Below are 24,674 nucleotides of genomic sequence, written 5' to 3' on the forward strand. Positions count from 1 at the left end.
AGCTAGATTTACAATCGATACATGTTTTAAGGCCTTATTTCAAAAAACATTGGGTGCACAAATTACTGTTCCCTCCCATGCCCTATGAGCTGTTCCTCTGGTATTAGCTTTCCCAGAGATGTCCTCACCACACTCAAGCCATGCTGGGTTGAATCATGTCTTTCCTGGCAGTTGGCATCAGGGGCGTCCCCGCCAAGGGCCAGGCTGTTAGTCTGCCAGCCGGTGAGTTTGTGTTGACACAGAGTGTGGGGCTTCTGCCTTTATTCCTTTCTTACACCCTGTGCTTGGCCCTTTCAAGCCAATCAAGCCCAAACCTTTGCTCATGATAAGCTTGGGTTCAGTTCATGTTCCAATCACAAATGAATATTCAAGATTGTTCCCTTTTTGCATATTCTCTTTGCTGTCATCTCATACTGTCATCTTTGTACTTGCACAGACCTGCATTCTTCACTTCTTATCCCCATCTGTGTGCGTCTGTGGTGCCAGCTTGATCCACACAACTGGGCAAATGAACCTCCAAGGCCACACAGCCTGTCACGGCGGGGCTGTGGTCAACCTACGCAGTGCAGTGACTTGAGCCATGACATACCTGGGAAGCTGACCCTTTGATAGCACCCCAAAGGTCCTTCTTGATGGGCTAGGCCACCTCAAGTCCTGCCCCGGCCTCTGCAGGACCTGTCAGTAAAGCTACAGCTGAGCTGCATTGCCTTACGCCATCATTACGTTTTACGTCCAAACCTTGCTATCTCTAGCAAGTTTTTATATAAACCTATTCATAACTCCAGCATGTTGCAGACCAGCTTTAGATAGGCTTCATGTCCTGGGAGGCTGGTCTGGATGTGTTCTGGGAGGCTGTTCCAGACTATTGCTGCAATTAGTCGTTTTTCAGGGCATTTTACTGCCCAGGCTATTCTCTGCTATTTTAGGCAATCACCTCACTTGTCTTTCACTCTGCCTGAAAGCTATTGCCAAAATTTTTGTTTTCACCTAAATGTACCCACCAAGATCCAAAATCTTTCCTTTGTATTCTCCTCACCTTGCTTAGTTAATGTCTTTAGTTTCAAAATTGTCTCCACCATATATCTTCTGAAAACAGGCCTGACATGACATTAAGGCACCTTTCCAATGCTGTGGTGCTATAAACACACCTTAAAAGAGGCTAAAGCCAAGGCTTAAAAGACAGGGGAGACTCTTTCAACCTACCTTCCACCCATACATACCCTAGCGAAAGCATTATAGCATTGACATCACCTAAAATGCTCACTGCCTTTTTTCTACTACCTCTGCCCCCTTTTTCCATAAAGCCCTCCAGATACAGCCTGCTTTCAACTTCTGTTCTGCCTGTAGTACCCTAAGGGAGGCCCTTAAACAAGATCTGGGCAGTCGTTGAAAAGTTATTAAGGGACACAGCCCGCAGTACTGGGTTTAAATTACATACGTAAGTTTGCACCACTATGCTGAAAACAGGAATGGCTGAAAATATGAGATATCTAACACTAAAAGGTAAGAGATCTCCACTAAAAGATCTTTCTTTTTTACTATTAAACACTTTCCTCAACTTGGTTCTAGCATGTTTGGCAGTTGTGGCAAATTTAGCACCGTTTCTACATACTGCAACTTTTAAATGCTGCATTATGAAGCATACAATATACAGCTGAAAAAGTACTAGTCCCAAACAGAAACTTCATTGCCAAACGTAAGGCAGATGACCAGTAAACGTTTATTTTAAACCAACATATTGGTTTATTATTAGAACATCTAGGTGAAAAGAGAGGTCAAACCCAATGAATTAGGGTACTCCTAACTTGTGTGTTAGCGCTGACTGAAGAATGTAAATTCAGTACCATGCAGACTCATTACGGGACAAAACGAAGAAGCACCTCTCGTGTTTTTGCTGTGCCTCCCCTAACAAGACCTGCTAGACCTGCTGGGCCAGAACCAGCTTAGATGCTTCCCTCTGTGTTCCTCAGTGTATCGGGGTCTAGGGTCTATGCGCAGAACCAGCTTTGTACCTCCTACAGATTTAATCTACAGCCAAATAACTTACTCGTGCTAAACTGCAAACTGACAGCAGCTAGAAGCTTCTAGACAAAATGCACCCAGAAACCACAAGTTTCTTTCCCTCTCCACTTACTCAGTTTGAAAGTGTATTAAAGCACTTATGTTTGCCTGGGGTTGAAAGGCATCTCTTTTTCAGGGGAAACCCGTAGATTTCCCAGTTTACACCCACCTACTGAAGTAATTGCAGGTACTTTATTTAGGCTCTTTGTTACCACCTTCCTTTGGCATCGGCAGAAGCTGGAATCTGTGTGTATAGATGCAGCTTTATACTGGCACAGAACAAGTCCAGGTTGCATGCAGAATCAGGGCAGATGCAACATGCGTACTCACAGAGCGATCTTACATACTGCTGCCAGACCTCCTGCAGCCTGTTCAGGGATCCCTTGTGAACTTGGCGTTCTGCACCGCACAGGCCCGGATGGCAACGCGGTTTGTAAAAGCAACTCCGGTAGACTGAGCACCAGCCTGTCAGCCTCTTCCCTTTTACCTTCAGTGACCGGTTACCCTTAAGGAAGAATCAGACGTCACGCTGAAGAAGCAATGCAAAACCCACTAGGCGCACAACAAGCGGGCGCCCGCTCCCCGTGCCCCGCAGTCGCCCCGGGGCTGTGCGCGTTATGGCCGCGGTTGCGCAGCCCCAGCGCCTCTCCCGAGCCGCCGGCGAGCAGGAGCAGCTGCGGCAGGCGGGCAGGAGGGGCCGGCAGCGCCCAGCACCCGTCGGGAAAGCGGGAGGAGAGAGGGGAAGGGAAAGTTCAAGAAGGGTCGGGAAAGCGCCGCGGGAAGTCGCAGCCGTCGCGGGGAGCGCGCAAAGCTGTGCGAGGGGGCCGTGGGAGCCATGGCTTGCAGTGAAACGCCGAACACGTTTAACATTTTGGCCTTATTTGTGCCTGAAGTGACGGACAAGGTCCGTGTTTTGATTTTACATCATGGGAAGTGGCAAATGATTTGGTCAAAAATAGCATTCAGCCCGCGAGGTTTGCGCAGATGCCGAGCAAGCCCATAATCTGGTCTGCTAATTTCTCTACACTTGCACTAATGCTCTCTAATGCACTCTTCATATCCAGAGGGCGCATCCCTTTTTTGATGCATCCCCAAATATTCCAGCAGCAGGCTGAGGTACAAAACGGTGCTACCAACCCTTATGGATATGGACAGACAAGCCACACAGCCTGCACTCTGCGCCCTAAGCGAGTCCTGGTCCAGGGTTAACAAACCGTTTTCAAGCACATGATTTCTAACGGGATCGCCACCCCGGCAAGCCAGGGGATGCCCCGAGCTCCCGGGGCTGCACGCTCGCTGCCGGCACGTTGCTCCCGTGCCTGATTCTACCTTTCCTGCGCTCGTCCACAGCTCGCGGTGGGCGAAAACGCAAGCAAGCGCCAGGCAGCTGCAGAGGCCGCGGTGGCAGCAGGGCTGGCTCTGCTCCGAGCCCAGCTGAGCGCAGCGCCTTGCCCGGGCAGCGCAGGGGGCAGCGGCCCCTCCCCGCTGCGGGGCCGGACCCTGCGCCACCTGCGGGAGGTGGGCGCGCTGCCCGCGCTGCACAAGCGGCCCTCTCCCCCCCCCCCCCAATTAACTCTTCCTCCTGCTCCTCTTCCTCACCCTCCGGCCGTGTAACGCCGGCCGCCTCCCCACCCTCCTCTCCGCCCCCAGGGGCGACACACACTTTCACCCCGGCCCCTGGCACGGCCGGGCGCTTTGCGGCAGCCTCTCTAGAAACTTCTCGGTCCCTCCCTCTCCCCTCCCCTTCCTCCTCCCCGCCGCCCGCGAGCCGGCGCTGCGGCGAAGGCAGGAGGGAGGGCGGCGCGCGGCGCCCGCCCCCGCCCGCGCTGCTCGGAGCCGGAGGCGCAGCGAGACGCGAGCCCCAGCCCGGCGGGAGGCCGGTGCCGACACCCCCCCCCCCCTCGCGGAGCGGCCCTTCCCTGCGCAGCGGTGGCAGCGGCAGGCGGCATGACGGCGGAGGAGATGAAAGCGGACGGGGCTCCCTTGCAAGGGGTGGACATCACCCCCAAGCGCGATGGGGGCGTCCTCAAGGTACCTGGTGGCTGGGGCGGCCGCTCCGCGTCTCCGCCCCCCCGCAGTGACTCGGAGGCCGGTGGGGAGGGGTCCGCACGGGAGGGGTGCGTGTCCCTCCTCGCCTGCGGGCGGGCGCCCCCGAGTACATTGCCGTGCCGGGGCGGGCTGTGCCCGCTGAGGGGCCGGGGCCGCTGCCCGCAGCCCTGCCGCTTCAGCGCGCGCGGAGGGCGGGAGGCCGCCTCAGGCGCGCACGCGCTGCCCGCCCGCGGGGGCTCCCACACGGCGGTGGCGGCGCGGGGCTCCCCTCAGCTCTCCGGGGCTCCCCCGCCGGCAGGGCGAGCCGCAGCCCGGGCCGCCCGCTAGGAAAGCCCGGGGCCGTGGTGGAGGGGGGGGGGCTGCTTGCTGCCTTCGGGCTTTTCCCTGGGGCCGGGGGGTGGGGGGGGGGGGTGCGGGGGTGCCGGGCCGCGCTCTCCGCCCCGCTCGCAGGGTGCGGCTCTGCCCGCACGGCGTTTTTTGGGGGGGAGTGGGGGGTGGGTGTCCGGGCCCGCCCCCCAGCACGTGTTCGGGGGCCGGGAATTAAAGATGGTGCCGCGGCAGGGCACGTGTGGCTCGTCTGCGGCCGTGGTTGTGGCGCAGCGCGGGGCCGGCTGCCTGCGCCCGCCCGCCTTTGCGGCGCTGGAAGCGGGGCGCTCCATCTTGGCGCGAGCTCCTGGCGCGCGCCGGCCGCTCGTACCTGCGGTGGCGCATCGTGCACGTGCGCCCGGTGTGAAGCCGGCGGCGGGAGCCGGGCCGGCGGCCCGTTGGTGCGGGCTCGGCGGGAGCGCGGGCTGCGAGCCAGCTGCAGGTGAGGCCGCTGGGGACACCCCCAGGGCAGGCTGCGGGAGCGGCTTGTGTCCTGTATTCAACGTGCCAGTAGACTGGCTTCTGGCTTTGTACTGGAAAGTCAGTTGATACGTGTAGCAGCGTTTATACCATGAGGGGGAGTTGCACTAACTTCCTCTGTCAGATATTTCCTATTTCCATATCTCTAGAAACTTCTAATGATCACTGGAAACGTGTTGGTTGTTTTTTTTTTGAATCACAGTGAGATTTCAGAGTTCCGGTGTTAAAAAGAAGAAAAGTAGCACCACAGCAAAGCAGCAAAGACAAAACTCTAGTTTTAGCCTTTAGAGCCTTCTGGCTTTAAATTCTGGGTTTGTCATAGAGGTGCTGTCTGCAGTCTTAGGAGGGTTATCAGGGGCCAGATTGAAGATGTGTGGCTGGTTTCTGTACTCTGCTTTCCCATGTTTCCAGCTTATGTGCTTTGGTGAAAGTTTCTATTTTTTACATATAGCACAGATTAGAGCATTAGGTTAGAGTTCTCATCTGCGTGGCTGCCTAGGAAGCTGCCCACAGGTCTCCTGCATCTTGGATACCTAACTAAGCATGGTAAAAGGCAGAGAGTGTGTCTGTCTACATCGTGCAATCCCCACCTTTTGATGGTGGAAAAGCAGCAGGTGACTCTTCAAAATATTTTAAAAAGGGGGTAGGAAAAATATTGGTGAGAGAGCTGAGGTTGTGAGAACTTCAAAAAAGGTGAGATTGTGAATTGATAAGGCAAAAGACTGTAGAGGTCATGAAGTCCAGCCTTCATGGATTTTATTTTTCTAGTAATTACTAGAGTGCAGAATACACCCATTGAAATCAAGGGTCTAATTCTGAACTAATCTACAACAATCTTGTACTAGTATGATTGCACTGATTCCACGAGGTTTTTTAATTTTTTCGTTAGCTTTGTATCAGAATAGTATCCAGAGGTTTTTTTCCTGGTATTGCTCAATGTGATTGCACTATTTCTAGTGTAAGCACTTAAGTTTAGAAATACTTGCCATCACAATATGAACAGAAAAGCCAGGTTTCTTCATCTGAAAGGGAAATAAAAATCTTACAGAAAATAGGGTTGCCCTGTTGAGTATATGAAAAAGTGAAACGAGTTTCTTGAAAATTAAGTAGATGCAAAAGAATAATAATGCATAAATACTGAACATGAGATATTTGTTAGTTTTATGTTGAATAACTTAGTATGACACCACAAGAATATGGCATTAGGGATAGAAGTTTTCATTAAAAGCAACTACCATTTCAAAGTGACTTCAGTTTGACTGCTTTAAAATTACTAGTTTGGATCCACTGGTTTTATACATCCATCTAAACATGATGTAGTTTAGTTTGGTTACCAGATTCATGTTATTTTCATATGTCTCTGTTCCCTTACCTCTGTGATCTGTGATAGTGGTTGCTTGATTTTTTGCCTTCCTTGGAGGAGAAATCAGTAATTAGTTCTGTAATGCTAATAACTGCTGTAGCACTGAGGTGGTGCAGGGTAAGGGGATGGTGTGCTGTGTGAGATCAGGCATCCCTTTTCATACTGAGAATTCTCTCCCTAGGAAGCTGAGCAGGTAGTATTTTTTTCAAGATTTTACTTTTTTCCCCTCCTCTTTTATGTATCCAGTGAGGTGCTTTCAGTTTGTTAAGAGTCTGTCCGCATTGCCTCAGCTTTGGTGGAGGGTGCTGGCATTTCAGCCATATAGTCAGCTGCAGGGATGGTGAAAGGCAGAGTGGGAGATAGACAGTGGTTGGTTGCAAGAAGTTGAAATTTGGGAAGGAGTCTCCCAGCGGTCTGGTTCCTGCAGTGAAAACCACGATTGGTGTAGAAGCATGACATCTTTATAGTTTTTCTTCAAAGGAGGGACACCAATCCATACTTCCATATAACTGTCCTTGAGTAAATGTTTATCTTGTATGAACAGTATGTTTTTCAGGTCTCTATAGATGCAAGTGAATAGGGTTCTCCATTGGTTACCTTTTGCCTAGCTAAAGTAATGCAGAACTTTGGCTCTGAGCTAGATGGTTTCAGTCAGTGTTGGAGAAAACTCAAATCTGAACTTCCTGGATTCCTGTTACGGGCAAGGCTTCATATCTTTGCCCTATGAGATATGTCAGTATTATTCTCTTATTTTTATATACATTTTAAATGTATACTAGATAGACTGGCTAATCTTGCATTTTGTATAGTGTGTATTTAGTTGCTATTGGTCTTGCTAGCTAGGCTGGGGAACCTCTTGAGAAGAAAATTAAATCCTTGCAGTTGTATGTGAAACTGGGGTGCTGGCACCCAGAGTGGTGGCAAGACAAAAATACAGTTTAATAATTCCTAAGTGTTACTGTGGTAGCTGCTAGAACTAACCCGCATTGGGACGAGATTCTGTTAACTTTTGTTGAACTGTCTGGTTTCACTTGAGCAATCTCGAGTTGCATGTTAGAATAGATTTTGCATGGAAAGAACTAGCTCATTTCTTATTTAAATGCTTTGCCTAGAACACCAAACTTGGAGGTAATGATAGAGTGAGTGGTGGTGAGGAAAGTACTTGAATAAATAAAAAAAAGGCAACTTGCCTAATGTTTTACCTGTTAAAGTTTCAAGAACATTTAAAATCTTGTTGAGGAAATTAAGTGACATTGCTAACTATAGATGCAGAGAGATCTGTGAGCTGGTGCCAACTGTTGCCAATTAAGTTCTTGTATCACAGCAGAGCCATCTTAAGGCTCCTGCATTTGCAACACTTCTAATCTGTAGACAGAATAGCCAATCCATTTCCAAATAACTGAAGTAGACCTGCAAATCTTTTATCTAATGAAGATGATAATGCATGCACCTAAGTGCGTGGAATTAATGTCCAATAGGCAGACTTTATTATTAATTATTATTAATAATAAAAAAAAGACTTTAATGATCTTTATGTTGCTTACTGTTTTTTCTCAGGTTGTCAAGAGAGAAGGCAGTGGGACAGAGTCTCCGATGATAGGTGATAAAGTGACCGTCCATTACACAGGATGGCTTCTTGATGGCACAAAATTTGACTCCAGTCTGGACAGGAAAGACAAATTCTCATTTGACTTGGGAAAAGGTAATAACTTGTGTTTGGTATTAATAATTGAGATGGGATTTCCTTGCATGTATGACTCTTTGCACCTGAAAGTTGCTATTTAAATTGGTTTTCAGAGCTTAAGGTTTATTTTCTGGCCAAATCAGAATGGCTTTGAGATTTTTCTGAATGAGGGAATTGTGTAGCCCCTGAGGCCTGCTGAAGAAATTATGGGCCTTAGACAAAGCACTCCAGGGGAGCAAACTTGCACTGAAGTATAGTGATAAAGGGTAGTTAAGTAGCCAGAATATGCATTTTGTTGGTACTTGTTTTGGCAAAGACGCAAATTCAGGAGTACTTAATAGTGACCAGACACTGGAACAGAGCGCATAGGGGCAGCTGTCAGCTGCAGCATGATGAAACATACTCCCTTTTTCCCTTAGTTTCCAAATTAACCCAAATCTGAATCTTGAAGTACACCTCTTTATTATCAAAAACCTTCATTTTTTGAATGCAGAAATACAAACATCTTTGTTTCAGCAAATCTTACTACTCAATTGTTTATTTTTTTCTGCTGACACTTCCTCACCCACTGTTTTTTTTTTGATTGAGAGAGAAATTCTGTGGTGTACTGAAATTTGAGATAATAACGAAGTGTACCTATTAATGCAAGACTGATAGAAAAGCTGCTTGATTGAGTTGAAAGGAGCAGCAAGTAGGAGAGCTTGAGGAAAAGACAGGATTTTGTTACTTGAGATTCCAGCTTCTGCTCTCTTTTGGCTTTAGAAGGACTACTTCTGTTTTCCTCCCCTTCCCATTCAAGTGGGTGTTAACTTCTAGTTACCACTTGTGCTGCTCTTTGCCAGCTGATAAAGTAGAGAGAGAAAAGGCTTTTTTAGATTGTTTTCAAAATAGGAGCCAGGCAATCTCTTGCCCTAAGACCTTCAGTTTATTGTTATTTCCTCGTACTCGAGATTGTGCCAAGCACTTCAGTCCATGTCTGTATTCAGATTACTTGTGTCCCCTATAGGGGAGGAAAATAATCACTACACCTAGAATGAAGAAACCTTTGATAAATCAGAGCAATCACAAGTCTTTCAGCATTTCTGCTCTGTCTTGGCTTTTGTATACCGAAAGTAATGAAGTTCAGTTTTACAGCTGATCATGCCTTTCATGTATGCCTAGCAATCATGTGATTGAAATTTGACTTGCATAGGTGAGGTGATAAAAGCATGGGACATTGCTGTGGCCACTATGAAGGTTGGTGAAATCTGTCAGATTACATGTAAACCAGAATACGCCTATGGCTCAGCTGGGAGCCCCCCAAAGATACTTCCCAACGCTACGCTGATTTTTGAGGTAAGTGAGAGATGGTCACTAAAACCGTATGCTTGAAAACCACAACAAAGATCAGATTTCAGTGTAGAAAATGTGTGATGTAATACCCTTTTAAAACAGGAATGTTAGGTTTTCAAAAGAAAAAGTGTGCTCAATTAGGGTAATGTGGGCAATGTACAGAGTTCTAGTCTAGCTGCTACTGATCTGCAGTGGCTCAGGTTCCTTTATTTTGGAGCTCTTAAAAATACTTGAATGTTTTCCAGGGTTCATAGTTTTTATTTTACAGTTACAGAATGAATCACTATGGGAGAGTGCAGGTTGGGAGGGTGGACCATCTTAGTGACAGACTCTGAAGTAGTTGAAAAAATGGAATTTTTAACCCTCTTTCTACTTCATAGGACTCAAAGTAATGATACTTATGTTGAACATGTAAAAGTTCTCAACAACAGGAAGAGCAATTAATGTCCTAGTAACATATTTTTTGTACTTTTTTTTTTGTGTTTACTTTGCAATATTAACATGATTTTTTATGAGCTGTTAGGGGGAGAAAAGAGATAATGGTGCCATATAAACTGCTGGACTATAAAAGTGTATTTGAACAGCTGTGCAACTATGAACTCAGTTTTCTGTAGAGCCGAGCATTTTAATAAGCCTTAAAGCACCATAAGAGTTTGCATTCAGGTTCCTTGTTTATGACCAATGTCTGTGGATCCAGGCTACATTGATCAATATTACCATCACAGAAAGTAGTCTGTACACACTTGGTCCCTGTGATAGATTCTGACAGTCCTGGGTTTGGGGTCTGGATAACAGTGATTTTGCCATTCATGTGGACAGTTGGTTTCCTGGGAGGTGAACTGGGTGTCTTGGTGAGCGTGGAGCCAGTTAGCGTGGGTATTTCTTAACCTCATCAGCAGAGGACGGAACCCATTTCCTAGGGATCTTGAAGGCATCTTCCCTCACCATGTGCCCCCATGCACCCCCCACCACCCCCCACAAAGGGATTGGAAATAGCAGCTGTCTGTTGTGCGTTATTTCAGTAGTGAGGGTGGCTCCTCAGAATGCTGAGACTCTTCATGTATGGAAAAATCAAACATGATACTAAAGCAGTTCCTGGAGCATGCTCTGACAAACAGTCTAAACTGTGTTTGGGAGGATATATTTCTTTTTATTGTTGAAGCAGTTCAATTTTCCAAGAAATACTGTAATTGAACCTGAGAGAAGGCAGATGGACTTTAAATGTGGTTTTTTGAAAATCACTTTATTCTAAAATACTTAATCAATGAAATGGATTCCTATGTTAGAGGCATAAGGAAAATTAAGCCCTGATGATTGCTGTAAGATTGAAGGTTTCATCTAATACCTGAGAAAGGTAGAAGGAACTCACGGAGTAGGGACTGAAAGCCTGTTTAGATTTTAAGGGAAACAATGAGCATCTGTTAAGAAGGATAAATTAAACATAGTTGGATATTGTATTCCTATTTCTTTTCTTGCATGAACTTGTGAGTAATAGCATTAAAGGTGTATTTTGTGTGGAAGGATTCAAAAAATGCTGCCAGCAGCTAGTACCCCAGGCCACTAAGGGATAAGAACTAATTGAAAGTGTATCAAAACTCATGCCATTATTTCTGCAGTTGACTGTTGAAACAATAGTATCTTGTAAAGCTGTTCTTAAAGGGCATTTTTTAAATGTCTAACTCTGTAGATACTTGTGGCTTCTTTATATTGGCTAAAACTACACATGCTGGAATGCTCTGTGCTTTGCACAAATGCGAGTGATACTAAGTATAATACAGGGCAGGATTTTGAAGGGAGAGGTTTTTTCCTCTACCCCTCTGCATTTTTCTGCCCACCTCATTTTGTTGAGGGAAAGGAAAAACAAATAGACCTTCAGCATAGCAATTACTGAAGATGCTCACCTCTGTTTTTTACTGTCCATGCGCAGTGTTTCAAAGGTCAAGATCTTCTGCCTTGTCAGCATGATGAAGTATTCTGAAGGGCTTAGCAGTAGCATACAGGATGCTACATTGTTGTCCTACAACAAGAGATAATACCTAACCTTTTGATAAATAAAAGCGCTACCTGCAAGATGAGATTTGTTTCATCAGAGTAGTACTGAGTCTTACCTGATAGTCATCCAGATTATTCACTTCCCACTGAATTTTTCTTAATGATGCCAGTCTGACCTCTCCATCTTCTGGGTAGTTTAGGTAAAAGTAGCGTTTCATTCATGACCCTTTCTATCCCCTGCCTGAGCAGTAATGTTAGAGGAGAAAAGGGAGAAAGAAAGAAAAACACTGAAGCTGCCTGTGCCTCCCTAACAAAAAGGCCTGCAGATGACTAGCTACAACAGATAAGCAGTGCTGGGTATATCCTGAACTGGGGGAGTGGAACTTGGATCCAGAAACTCTCTTTTTATTAGGTAGAAGGGACTTCTAACTAGTATGACTCTCAGGTGCTTAAAATCCCTTGAGTTTCCACTCTTGTAGTCCTGCCTCTACATTTTCTTTTTATTATTAGAACAGTGTCAGCATGGTTCCTTTGCAAGTGCCGTAACCCTACTAAAATTCTGTGCAAGTAGCCTTAAAAATGACCCTGTAAAACTTATTTAAAAGTTTTTTGTAGCTGTCATCACCACATCAGCATTTCATTATGACCAGAAATAATGGATGTGTTATGGTTCGGAGTTTTGGTGGTTTTTCTGTTCGGTTATGTTGGGGGGGTTTTGTTTGTTTTGAGGGTTTTGAGCTGTTATCGTGGTTGCTTTTGCTAAGGAATATAAACAGATAGATTCTTCCATAGAATACTGTTGTGTAGGTGGAAAAAAAAATAATGAGGAAACCCGTATGGTCATCAGTGGGATGTTCTGGAATGACTTTGCTTGTTTCGGACAAACTGAAGATAAAGACCAGAATATTATTTGTTATTAGGTATCCATCAAAATACAAAGTGGAAGTACTCTTAGTGCTGGTGAATATTCAATTCCTTTTGCATTCTGGGTATCTTAAGTCCAAGTGTCATGAACCTCCACAGCATTAGCCCTGAACTTTTTTTTTTTAAATGAGGTACTTGGTCTAAACAATACTGATTATAATGGCTTGCTCTTCTGTGCTGTTTTTACTATTGTTTTACTCAAACGTGGATAGCAAAAGACTTTTCTTAAGGTAATAGCAACAACAAATTTCTTCTGTGACTAGAGTATTTTTTCATCTTGTCATGGCACTCCCACTTTAAACTATGATTTGCATTAGAGACTTGGGAGAGCATGTGAAGATTCAGGCTTATCTCCTGCATTAACACCAGCTCTTTAAAATTCTGAAAAATTTGTTGCAGTAACAAGTTTAGATGAAAAGTGGGCCAGATTATGGTTTTGTTGTTTTATCATTCTAGTGGAAATATTTTTTTTCTGAAATGATTCCACAATAAGGCAAGACTAGAGGGGAAAAAGCAGTGAGTAGAAAGAGAACACCAAACTCTGTGCAGTGATGCAGGGGAGGATGACATAGTTGAAACTATTGTTCTCTGTCACAAGAGCAGGAGGCTGGAGAAACAGGTGGGAAATAGCCGAAGTCTGAAAAGGTACCCTTTAATTTGTTTTAATATTGCAGGACAGGCATTTGAAATCAGTTTCGACTCGGTTTGAAACACTATAGATGTGAATTTGAACCATATATGGAATTCAGGGTATAGTCAGGACTTAAGGATAACAATTGTATGTTTATATTCAATTTTTCTGCTTCTGTTGTCCTTGTGTTAATTACAAACCTCCCTGGCCCTTGGATGCAGTGACACCACTGGTGATTCTACTCAGCTGTAAAGCGAGAGCTCTGATAAGCTCTGTAAGACAGCTGCTGATCAGTGTGGTAGCACTGCAAAGTGGCAGTTGAGAACATATTCTTCATGGCTTAATGTGTTCAAAAGGTATTTGCCCGCATATTAAAGAAACAAGCCTCAATCCCAAAAACCACTGTCCATACTTCCACCTGCAGACGTTAGCAAAAATACTACCAAAGAAGCCAATAGAATCTTTTTTTTGTAGTAGTCCCTAAGCATTGTGGCTCATGGAAGCTTTATTCAGAAACCAGGTTCACAGTCCTTTCAAATAAAGGATCTAATTTGTAGTACTGGGAGACCGATATTGCTGGAGAACAAAAGCTGTAAAGGCCTGAAAGAATCTGAAACTCTTCAGTAGGTTTCCAGCCAGTATCTACTGAGTATAGCATCTTCATAGCCTTGGTGGTTTAATATCTTAGAGGAGATAAACTAAGATAGTGGCTTTCTGAACATTTCAAAAGTACCTGGAGAACAAATTCTGTGAATTACTGAATTGATGTGATGAAAATAAATGCATGGCTGCTCTTCCCTCCACAGATCGAACTTTTTGAGTTCAAGGGGGAGGATCTCACTGATGATGAAGATGGTGGCATCATCCGAAGAATCCGTAAAAAAGGGGAAGGCTACTCCAAGCCCAATGAGGGTGCACTTGTAGATAGTAAGTCTGTTACACAAATAGTAAATGGGTTTACTGGGGGGGGGGGGGGGGGGGGGCCAGGAAGAGAGAACCTTTCTCCCAATCTACAACTCCTTGTCCTGAGGGATAGGAATATGTGAATTCTCTTTCCTTTACCAAGTAACTTAACAAGACAGAGTAAGCTTTCTTTTTATTTTTAGCGAGGTTTACATTTTCCAGCAGCACCTGTGTTCTCCAGAGATACTGGATCTGATAAAGTGCTTATCTGATCACAAAAAGTAGATGGAGTCTAAGGAGGTATTGCCATTTGCTGAGGAACAAGAGGGGAAGTAGTTCTGGCATTTGGAGTGGAAAAAAAAAAACCACCAAAAAACAACTACAAATGAAAACACCAAAACCCCAAAGGTGAACTCGGGGATAAGTACTTACTCAGAGTATGTCAAAATTAATGGCATTATTTCTGCAATTGACTGTTGAAAAATGGTATCTTGTAAAGCTGTTCTTAAACAGCATTTTTAAATACATAAATCTGAAGATACTTATGGCTTATTTATATTGCATCAAATTACACATGGTGGTTTATAAAGTTCAGCAGCAGAAGTTTTATTTGCTAATGGTAGCAGTAGCCACCATAGGTAGCTGTTAAAAGAGAAAAAAGACTGTTCAGGAGGAGGCTTTGGCGCTTCCTATATTAGCTGTGCTACCTGCCCTTTACCATATGTGGATATCTTCTGATTTTTCTCTGGTGGTTCTGTTTTTGTTACCAGTCCAGTTTGAAGGCCGATGTGGAGATCGTGTTTTTGACAGGCGGGAATTGCGGTTTGAGATCGGAGAAGGTGACAACTATGATCTTCCTCATGGTCTGGAGAAAGCCATTCAAAAAATGGAGAAATCTGAGGAATCTGTGTTCTATCTCAAACCCAAGTATGCTTTTCCTGATCTTTTGGTACTTTAAGGGCTTCTATTAAGCATCTGACAAGAACAAAGTGTTTTGTTATAACGCTTTTCAGCATTTTTCAGTGCTCTGGTAAAACCATGATCAGTCCCAAAAGTTTGATGTATAAGTATGAAGCTAAGATCGCCTTGCCACTTGGTTGGGAAGTGATGGCACTCCAAAAGAAATTTATTTAAGCCTCTGCAGTGTTGATCTTGGTGAATATAAAAAAAAATTAATTGTTGCTCTCTTAACTCACATTTTTGTGGTCCCTCTTAATGAAACAGTACTTAACTATACAGCAGTGCTTATAAAGATACCTAAAGAACAGCCTTAGAATAGGAAAAGAGCCTTCTGAGGAGCCCAGTGTGACCAGATAGCTAGTCCTTAGGTGATGTGGTTAGTAAAGAGTACTATAAATCTTTTGTCAGTAGAAAACTTGCACTGGTATTCTGAAAGCCTTTTCAAAAAAAGCCTTTAAGACTCCTGTGAGACACAAGGCAAAGTCATGCAAACCTTGGCCCATTATAGAATTCTCTAACAACAGCTAACCAAGACATATGACTGCCCAATATTGTCACTTTAGTCAGTTTAGGATATAAGCAGAATTTTCTCTTTACAGTGAGAACATAGCTGAAACAAGTGGAGTTTGCACTGATAATTAACTTCAGTTTTTATTTTATAATTTTTTTTGAACTGGAACTGAACCTGATGGGAAAAGAGGGATACTGATTGCAAAGCAATCTGATCTTGAGGGTTTTCCTCTTAATATGCAGCTACTTACTGCGTTCAGTCTCGGGTCATGAATATAAAGCAAGATATGTATAACTTTATATTCTTTTTTCCTTGATGGAGAGAGAACTTGCTTTTCCTTCATAGAAGCTAAAAAAAGAAAGAATAGGAACTGGTGACTGAGAGAGTAATGACATTAAACCCAGGTTTCTCTAGTTTTCTTCTACCTTGTGCTTGCTAATTTTAGAATAGTACTGAGAATTCTTCAAGCCTTTGTCTTTTATTAATGCTGTATAGGCATCCCAGATTTGCTTATTTTTGTTTGTCTCCAGCTTCCTGTGTATTCAATATGGCTGGATGGATAGTTTTGGAACTTGCTTTTTGTTGGTTTGTTTCTTTCTTCATTTCATTCTTTTCTTCCTCTCACCGCCTTGATCTTACAGCTATGGTTTTGGAAGTGCTGGGAAGGAGAAATTTCAGATCCCTCCAGATGCAGAGCTACAGTATGAAGTGAAACTCAAAAGCTTTGAAAAGGTAGGAATGAGAGATGAAGTCCCAAAGAGATTGGGAGATGGGGGGAGAAGTGTGAGTGCAGCTTAAACAAAGATGATGGAATCCTTGAACATTGATCTGAAATAAGGAAGCCACTGTTGTGAGAGATGACGACATGCTGGGAGCTCTTGGCTGAAATTGTCCTTGCTTTTATAGTATATCCCTGTCCGTTGCTGTCAGTGTCTCTACTGCACTAGCCCAGTTTGCAGGGTGAAACTGCTTTGCCAGACCTCTCTCTGTCATACTGTTAGTGGGAAGCAGTACAGCCATTTGGGTCTCCCCGAAAGCTGCATCGTTGACTTGAACTGTTTCTGTTTGGATAGGCTAAGGAGTCCTGGGAAATGAACACAGATGAGAAGCTGGAGCAAAGCGGCATTGTGAAGGAGAGAGGCACTCAGTACTTCAAGGTAAATTACAGTCCCCAAGTAATAATAACATTTCTTAGTCCATGTTATGAGCCGATAATGATGATTACAGCTCCTGTCATTTCAGAGTGGTGTTCATGATCTTCTGTGGTTTTATAAGGAGAACTGGAGGGGAAGGTGTCTTTTGAAAAGCAAACAAACAAAAAAAAAAACCCCCCAAAAAAAACCCCCCAAAAACCCACAAAAAACCACACCTCAAGAGTTGGAATATCCAAAGAACTAACTCTGCAGGGAGTTAGTTCTCTCTGTCAGAGCTGTTTGCTGTACCTACAGGTAATTCTGGGGCATACGTTGAATAGCAGCAAGGTTACAGTATTTAGGTTCCTGCTGTGGGATAGTGCTGTGAATGAGCAATGTTTGTTTGGGTAAAGATATGTAGAAAAGCAGTTTCAAACAATTTGACCAGTCAAAGGCAAGAGTTCCCCATTATCTTCATGACACAACAATAGTTGTGCTGTTTTGAAAATGCCCCATCTGCTTTGTTTTTTATCAAAAGTTGAATATAAAGGTGGGAGTTGAGAGTGAAGTATCAATGCTGGCCTATACCCCTAGTAGGTATTCCTAAAGGTTTTCTGATCCTATGCAGGAATGACTTTCAGAAGTAGTATATTTTTGATGATTTAAGTTAATTTCTGGTGGAACTATTTTTAGTCAGAACTGTTGCTCAAAGTAAGCAGAAGGGGAGAGAGGGAGGTAAGTTACTGTGATGTTACTGTGATGTGTGATAGTTGAACTGCCTTCTTTTACAGGAGGGGAAATACAAACGAGCAGCGTTACAGTATAAGAAGATTGTGTCATGGCTGGAGCATGAATCGGGACTCTCTGATGAGGAGGATACGAAAGCCAAAAGCCTGCGGCTTGCTGCCCACCTTAATCTAGCTATGTGCCATCTCAAGCTGAAGGAATACTCCCAGGCTTTGGAGAACTGCAACAAGGTAGTCAGGTTTGGTTTATTTTTAAACTGTGCAAGCCATCCGACAGTTTTATCTCTTGCTTTAACAATCTGAGGGATACCAGGCCACGTGGTGTTTGGCCTTTCTTATCAACCGGGAGTTGAGTAGTACTGAATACACAATGTAAAAATATCAGACAGGTTACTCTCATTATTGCTGTCCTTTTGAATACCTTTTACTAACTTGCTGCTATATTGCGAATATTCAAGTATTTGGCAGGTAGAAACACTGAGATGTGGTGAAGGTATTTGTGTTGGCAAAGGTCCTTCAAAGTGGTGGAATAGAGGCAGGACTAAATCTTGGGTTTGCTGGTTCTCTACTCTCAAATAGCCAGTTTTCTTTGTACTTACTTCTACTGTATTCAACTCGCCTTATTAGTAAGCCCTGACAAGACTCCTAAATTCACATCAGAAGGTACAGTTTCTAGCAGTCTCTGGTTTTCTGACTGCGTATTATTAAAAAAAAAATATTCTGAATGTGGTTTGGTTTTGATTTTCAATGCAGGCACTCGAATTGGATAGCAACAATGAAAAAGGCCTCTTCCGGCGTGGAGAAGCGCACTTGGCTGTCAATGACTTTGAATTGGCCCGGGGAGATTTCCAGAAAGTGATACAACTTTATCCAAGTAACAAAGCTGCCAAAGTGCAACTGGTAACTTGTCAGCAAAAAATACGGGAGCAGCGTGAGAAAGAGAAAAAGATGTATGCCAACATGTTCCAAAGGCTTGCAGACAAAGACGTAAAGGTAAGTAACACTACTCCAGAAGATTTACAAGAGGTGATGTCACATGTTAGACGTGGAACAGTGTTTTAGGCATTAAGCTTACTTCTTATTCTTAGCAAAGGTAAGTATAGTGGGAGAACACTCACGTAGCTTCCTCTGGGGGGAGAAAACACTTGAAAATACCAGCAGTCAAAATGGTGAGGCTGTCTTGTTTGAAGAAGACAACTGGCAATACTGAGCACTGCACAGAATGGTTTTATGTATTTCAGCTGACTTTGCAACAGCTGAGTGTTAATCAGAAAGTAATTGAAGACATGAGATGCAAACATGGTAATGTTCAAGAACTGAAAAAAGCATCAATGTTCGTTGAACTGATTGTTCTGAAGCACAGTCTGTTTTGGTGCCTGGGTGGCCTGCCTACTGAGGCCTTACGTCTGTCATACAGATGGTGCTCAGGATTGTCTCCATCCCAAATGTCACAGATCAGTTATGAAGTGTCAGTATGAATTCAGACTGTCAGATGACACATTATTCTACTGCATGGGTAGTTTTTGTACTAAGCTTTCACTAGAATTTTAGTAAATACTAGTTCTGTATTCAAATACGGTCATTGTTAACTGGTTATAACAAGGTTGTATCAACTAGCAAGAAACATTCGAAGTTACTGGTGAGAATCATATATCCTAAGAAAATGTTCTGTTTTCCTTAAATGTGATGGTCCGGAAGGACTAGGTAAACCTGTAATTTCTAGGACACATGTGGGATTTGTATCAGCCTCAGATTTTCTCAGTAACTTTGGGGAGGACAGAAGCTTCTGTCTTGTGAGGCTATTTTCACAGATCTTTGTCCACTTTCCCAGAATATGCATGGGATATGTCAATTTTCTGTAGTTAACTCTGTCAGTGAGCCTGTCCAAGGGCCTGCTGTCCTCCGATGAGTGTATCCTGACAATTCAGCCATTTCAGACTGAGTCGACAATTTCCTACATGAGATGCTTCATAAACCTCTCTTTCTTCCCTCCCCTGGTCTTTCAAACTGACATATCGGAAATAAATTTATCTCCTGGAGGCAATGGGAGATGTATTCTATTCTTCATCTCTTACTCTGCTAAAGTAGTCGTAATAGTAAGCATGGGGTAATCACTCCTAACTGGATAGTTGGGTGGCCAAGCTGTTCTGTTTGTGGCTTTTCAGCTGTGTGTGTTGTGGGTGGGTGGTTGGTGTTTTTTTCCCTCTCCAAAGAGGAGCAGTAGTTCTGTGGATTGGGTTCTGCTTCTCGTGAAGGAGTGAAACAAGCACATAAATGCAGACATTTCCCACTGGTTCTGTGAGGAAAGTGTCATTGTCCGTGTACTTACGTATCTCGCTGAGGCAGCCTGATGTCAACAGTCCTTGATTATTGGAACCTGGAAGAAAGTATTCTGTCCTTTTAGACGTTGTCATGTATAACCATGCGGTACCTTAATTTTTGGTAGGCTTTAATGAAAAACCTCAGGAAGAGCAACTAAACTAGAATTATTTCACTGTTGAGCATCTTCACTTTTGAAATTACAGGTTTTAGTTGTCAGCTGTCAGGCTCTCCTGTGCAATTTCCTTTCAGCTAGCATAGCTGCTGGGAATCTGGCTTCCTCCACTAGTAGTGGGACACAGCAAGAGCTGCTGTTCAGAGAGGAAGAGTGGATCACTGAAGCAAGCTGTACCCCCGAATAGTACAAAAGGTGCTTTTCAAAATGTACACCTTGGGCCCTAAGACAGAGTGAGTCGTATTATTGCCCACAGGCGGACTCTAGTCTTCGGATTGCAGACTGTTGGGCATACTGCAGAGACGTGGCACTTAGGGCAGATTTTCCCATCTACTTTGGATAGGGTCAGCCTTTAGAGTCATGGAATCACAGAGGTTAGAAAAGAACCTTAAGATCATAAAGTCTAATGATTAACCTAGCACTACCAAGTCCACCAGTAAACCATGTCTGCACATCTTTTAAATACTTCCAGGGATGGTGGCTCAACCACTTCCCTGCGAAGCCTGTTGCAAGGCTTGACAGACCTTTTGGTGAATGAATTTTTCCTAGTATTCAATCTAAACCTCACCTAATGTAACTTGAGGCAGTTTCCTCTGTTATCACTTGTTACTTGGGAGAAGAGGCGGGCACCTACCTTGCTACAACCTCCTTTCAGGCAATTGTAGAAGAGTGGCAAGTTCTTCCCTGAGCCTCCTTTTCTACAGGCTACCCCAGTTTTTTTTCTACCCCAGTTCCCTCAGCTGTTCCTCCTAAGATTTGTGCTGTAGGCTCTTCACCAGCCTCACTGCCCGTCCTTGACACGCTCCAGCACCTCTATGTCTCCCCTGTAGCTAGGGGCGCAAAACTGGATGCAGGATTCGAGGTGTGGCCCTGCCAGTGGCGCTGAGTACAAGGGGGATGATCACTTCCCTAGTCCTGCTGGCCCCACTTATTTCTGATACAGACCAGGGTGCTATTGGCCTGGCTCATTCTTGTCAATAGTTAAGACGATCTTGGGAATGTGCATGTGTCTACATTTTTTTCTCTGAGCCACCGGGCCTACTTCAAATTGACGTGGTTTTGTATGAAAAGGGGGTCAATGGAACATGGAACTGTAAACAAAAGATGCTTACTCCCCAGGTCAGGCTTGGGGATTTTTCTTGCAAGAAAACATGTTTTCCTGTTAATTCCATCTATCATGTTGCTTTACTGTAGCTGCAACAGTTTATTAGTGGTGATGGGAGACGTTCAAGAATTCTGGAGAAGAGGGTTTGTTTACCAAACATCTTCTGATGGCTAAGAAGGCAGCTTGGACTGTAGGTCCTAAATGCCTGACATCTGCATGGCTGATGGTCTGTTGAAGTTTGTCAGTCACTCTTGCATCAGTAGTTTGCTTCACAAATTGGAATAGTTCACATGTAAAGTGTGAATTTTTATAAAGGTCAAGATGTTTATCACCTTATCTTAGGTCCAGGATTGCCAGCTGACGGGTTTTCTGTGGAGAGAAGGCTTCACTCTTGTGTGCTTCATAGAATGCTTCTAAGGATGAAAGCTGATCTTTGCCGGGGTGGCGTTTGGCTGTGGTTTCTTGTTGCATCTTAAGTTGATGTAACAGTTAAGGATTGTGACGCTTTCTGCCCTCCTGTTCCCCTCCAACAGCACATGCTTATGTCCTTGCTTCTTGTCTGGTTCTCATCTAACTTTGTTATAAATCAGATGGTTCAGGGTGCTAGGCTGACAGGTGGAATAGCAATTTCATTGCAGTCTTTTGAGATGAGCAGGTCAAGACACTTCTACCTCCTTTTACTGTGTTTAAAAATTATTGCAAGGTCAAGATGTGCTGGTTATGTCCTGCTGTAAAAACTGACCTTGCCACATGTTGCTGCCTTCCACAACTTTTTTATGTGGACTGGAAGATAGAGCAAGGAGAGGGCTTCTAGAGCAGCCGCTTTATCAGATTAAGATTTTATTCCAGGTAAGCTATTACAGAGGACATCCAAGTAACTGTTGTTGAGTTGAAGTCACTATTCATGAAATGAGTTGTCCAACAAAGATCCTTCATATTTTGAGTCTAGATGTGCCTCGTGCAAGTTGGGGCTGGGGGCAGGGTATGGGAATTGCTGAAACTGAAGCAGGACAAAAGCAGTTTTGTACAGAAGCTGCCTAAAGGAATTTCAGCTTGTGGGAGAATGCTTTCTTGAAGTGTTATGTGGCAAGCATGTGCACACCACGTTATGAATCACAACGGTCTAACACCAGTATTATTTCTTAGCCTCCTCTAAACTGCTTTTGGTTTCTTGGATGCAGAAAAAATGCAAAGAAGTTTTTCTTTTCTCTTGGCTGAAGGTCCTAATGTCTTAATTCAGTCTTGCAGGAAGACCAGGTATCCTAGTGATAAGAATCAAATGATGTTTGTGGTATTGTTTGCAAATGCTAGCAATTTTGTTTAACAGAGGAATATGTTCTTTGTCTCTCTTTTAGTCAGCTGCTACTCTTCACACCAGCCACACTGAAGATGCAGAAATGAAAGATGAGCAGAATGGAGTGGAAGATAAATCGGAAGTTGACACAGAAGCATAAAAACAAACCCTATTCCATTAGTTTTGTAAATGAAAGAATTTCCAGTGATTTAGACCTTTATTTTTCTACCTGGTTGGACAGTGGCTTCAGGGGAGCAGAGGCTGAAGCCACCATGCCACAGTCAGTTACAGCTTTATACGTCTGTTGAAGAAGCTGAGTGGCAGCATAAATCTGGTTTAATCCTAGGGACTTTATTTATTCATTCAGCCTCTGTTACTGTTGGGTTCTGTCTGGATTTACTCTGCTTGGTTTATTTGCATTTTGACATTGGTGTTTGTCTCCTGGTTCCAGCTCACTTTAATCTCAGGTTCTGCTTCCTAAATTTATTTCCTTGATTTCTTTCAAGTAATCAGCCTTTTCCAGGAGTCTTCACATGAGACTTGAGAACAAATTGGCGCTCCCAGTTCTTCTGCCTTGGGATTGCCCCCTTGCCTGCCCCCCCCCCCCCCCCCCCCCCCATTCAGTAGGGAGTCCCTTCCATTAAGTGTTGTAACCTTTCTTGTATGCCTCCTCTTTGCAAATTGCTGAAGGTTAAGACTGTGAAGTCACAGCTTAAGTAATAAAAGCTCCAATTAAACTCAAGAAAACAGAACTTCTCGTGGGTTTTTATTGGGATTTGCGCAGAATTAAGATAATTTTACTGTCCTTTGGAAATTCAGTGTTTTCTCATCCACGCAGTTGTATGGTAGCCACAGTATCTGATTATTTTAGTATGTTGTTTGTGGAAATTCCCTTATGGCAATGAACAGTAATCGGCACAGCATTTATCCATATATTTGCAAAAGGAAAAACTGTTGCGGAAAACTGTACAAGTGCAAGGCTGTAACCTATGCATAGAGCTTATTTTCTGTTTGTATTAGTAGCTTCCACTTCACTCTCCACCTTGTAAAACTGGACCAGGAAAAAAAAACCTCATTCATTTATACCTGAAAGTGACTGGCTTTGAAGAGAAAATAGGTGATACTGGTTTAACATGTTACAAATACTTCCAGATCCTCATGAACTACAGACTTCTGGGTGATTCAAATGTCTGCTTATCCCTATTTCGCAAGAAAGCTATTACTTGATGTTCTACTTCTTTCTGCAGTATGTAGCGTGTCTTGTTTGGGAGCGGGTTGTGCTTATGGGTTTTGTGTGGGCTTTTTGTTGGGGTGGTTTTTTGTGTCTGCAGGCATGGAACATACTACTCACTCACCTCTGTTTATCTTGTTATGTAGAGTTAAACTCGGCATCTCCACTGTCCTGCTCTGAGACACTAGCAGCAGGGACACATTTTTACCTGTTCTGCAGGAAGCAGGTAGATAATCTGTTCCTTTCAGATAAAAAAAAAAAATTATTTTTGCAGTGAGAAAGATGTCTTTGCATGGCATGGGATGGGCTGGAATTGTGTCTGTTGTGGAGTATCTCTGTTGTAACATGAATGACATCTGAAATGTGAGCTTGACTTCCTGGTCTCCTTTGCTGAGACTGAAGTACTGTGTAACTTATTCATGGGTTTCTTTATGGGCAGGAGGTTGCCAGTATCAGCTCTCTGTGAAAACTGTTTCACTTTGTACCGATAATGGGAATTACAGACAGGTTACAACATGGTGTAACAAGAATGCTTGTCAACTGAAGTTTCAAGAGGGGGATTTCCAGCCACACAACAGTATGGGGAAGCAGGAATGCCAAGGAAGTTATTTTTCTCCTGCAAAGAAATACCTTGATTTGTTGGCAGTTACTACTAGAAATACAAGCCCCTGGGGCGAAAACTTGGTGTGTGAAAGCAAGCACAGGGCTAAGTCCTAATGATGAAATTTCTAATTCTTGGAACATCAAGTTCCAGAAATCTCCCGTAGACCTGACAGGTCTTCAGCATGTTTTGGAAAGTAACAAGCGAGATGATTTCTATAGAGCATCTACAAAATTGCTAGAGTCAAGGGTGGATAATACGTTCAGTGTGAGCAGTCTTTGCCCTTATTGTTGCTACATAACAAATACTTAAGAATGTAAATGTAAGTGCACTATACATTCAGGCAGCTGAAGGATGATCCCATGCCGTCTTTAAAAATGTGGCTAGTCGCCAGCAGCAGATGGCACACTGGTGTTTCTAAGTGAGGTCGTGCATGTAAACTCCGAATATAAGCTATTTGTTACGTCCTTATAGAAAAACGCTTAAAATAAACAATTACGGTATCGGCTTTGTAAACCACGCACACCTGTCTGGCTTTATAAGTCCTTCGCCCTGTGCAGCGCTCGTAGCGGTTGTACCGTGTCTGCGGGGGAGCAGAGCGGCCTCCGCCTCCCTCGGTGCTGCCGGGTGCGGGGCCCTGCCCCCGGCGCTGAGCGGTCGGGTGGCCCGTTTGTCGAGGGCCGGGAGGAACGCGGTGTCGCCCTTGGGACGGGCTGGATCACGTACTGGGCGCCGGGCCCCCGGGGCGGGCTGGGACATGCGGCCTGGCGGGCCGGTGCGCGGCCGTGGCTCCCGCTGGGCAGGCGGCGGGGCC

General features: G+C 44.2%; 2 protein-coding genes across 6 annotated transcripts in view; one reads left to right on the forward strand and one right to left on the reverse strand.

Moving 5' to 3' along the window:
• The window catches only part of TCAF2 (TRPM8 channel associated factor 2), a 42,549-nt gene extending 38,023 nt beyond the window's left edge, over positions 1–4,526 (reverse strand). For 2 of the 5 annotated variants that reach the window (XR_008747917.1, XM_055809108.1), the window contains exons 1-2: positions 4,097–4,525; positions 2,392–2,566 (exon numbers count right to left, since the gene is read on the reverse strand). Coding sequence is in view for 3 of the 5 variants with exons in the window: in XM_055809108.1 (XP_055665083.1) it covers positions 2,392–2,566; positions 4,097–4,222 (301 nt within the window). In the remaining 2 variants the exon portion in view is untranslated. Of the gene's footprint in view, positions 1–2,391; positions 2,567–3,660; positions 3,738–4,096 lie in introns of those variants that run through there. The other 3 variants (XM_055809109.1, XM_055809107.1, XM_055809112.1) reach the window with 3 other exon arrangements.
• On the forward strand, positions 3,837–24,383 carry FKBP4 (FKBP prolyl isomerase 4). The gene is made up of 10 exons (XM_055809113.1): positions 3,837–4,092; positions 7,877–8,021; positions 9,196–9,338; positions 13,689–13,809; positions 14,556–14,712; positions 15,898–15,988; positions 16,330–16,413; positions 17,181–17,366; positions 17,889–18,128; positions 22,090–24,383. The coding sequence occupies exons 1-10, from the start codon at positions 4,009–4,011 to the stop codon at positions 22,186–22,188; spliced, it is 1,350 nt and encodes a 449-aa protein (XP_055665088.1). The 5' UTR covers positions 3,837–4,008; the 3' UTR covers positions 22,189–24,383.
• Positions 24,384–24,674: the final 291 nt, after the last annotated feature.

This window comes from Falco peregrinus, chromosome 6 (genome assembly GCF_023634155.1).
Source record: "Falco peregrinus isolate bFalPer1 chromosome 6, bFalPer1.pri, whole genome shotgun sequence".
NCBI lineage: Eukaryota > Metazoa > Chordata > Aves > Falconiformes > Falconidae > Falco > Falco peregrinus.

Bases quoted from the DNA above. Each gene is read 5' to 3' on its own strand.
- FKBP4 (XM_055809113.1), top strand. From the start codon at position 4,009: ATGACGGCGGAGGAGATGAAAGCGGACGGGGCTCCCTTGCAAGGGGTG. The intron at 4,093-7,876 runs GTACCTGGTGGC...GTTTTTTCTCAG, and splicing joins GCGATGGGGGCGTCCTCAAG to GTTGTCAAGAGAGAAGGCAG. The intron at 13,810-14,555 runs GTAAGTCTGTTA...TTTTGTTACCAG, and splicing joins TGAGGGTGCACTTGTAGATA to TCCAGTTTGAAGGCCGATGT.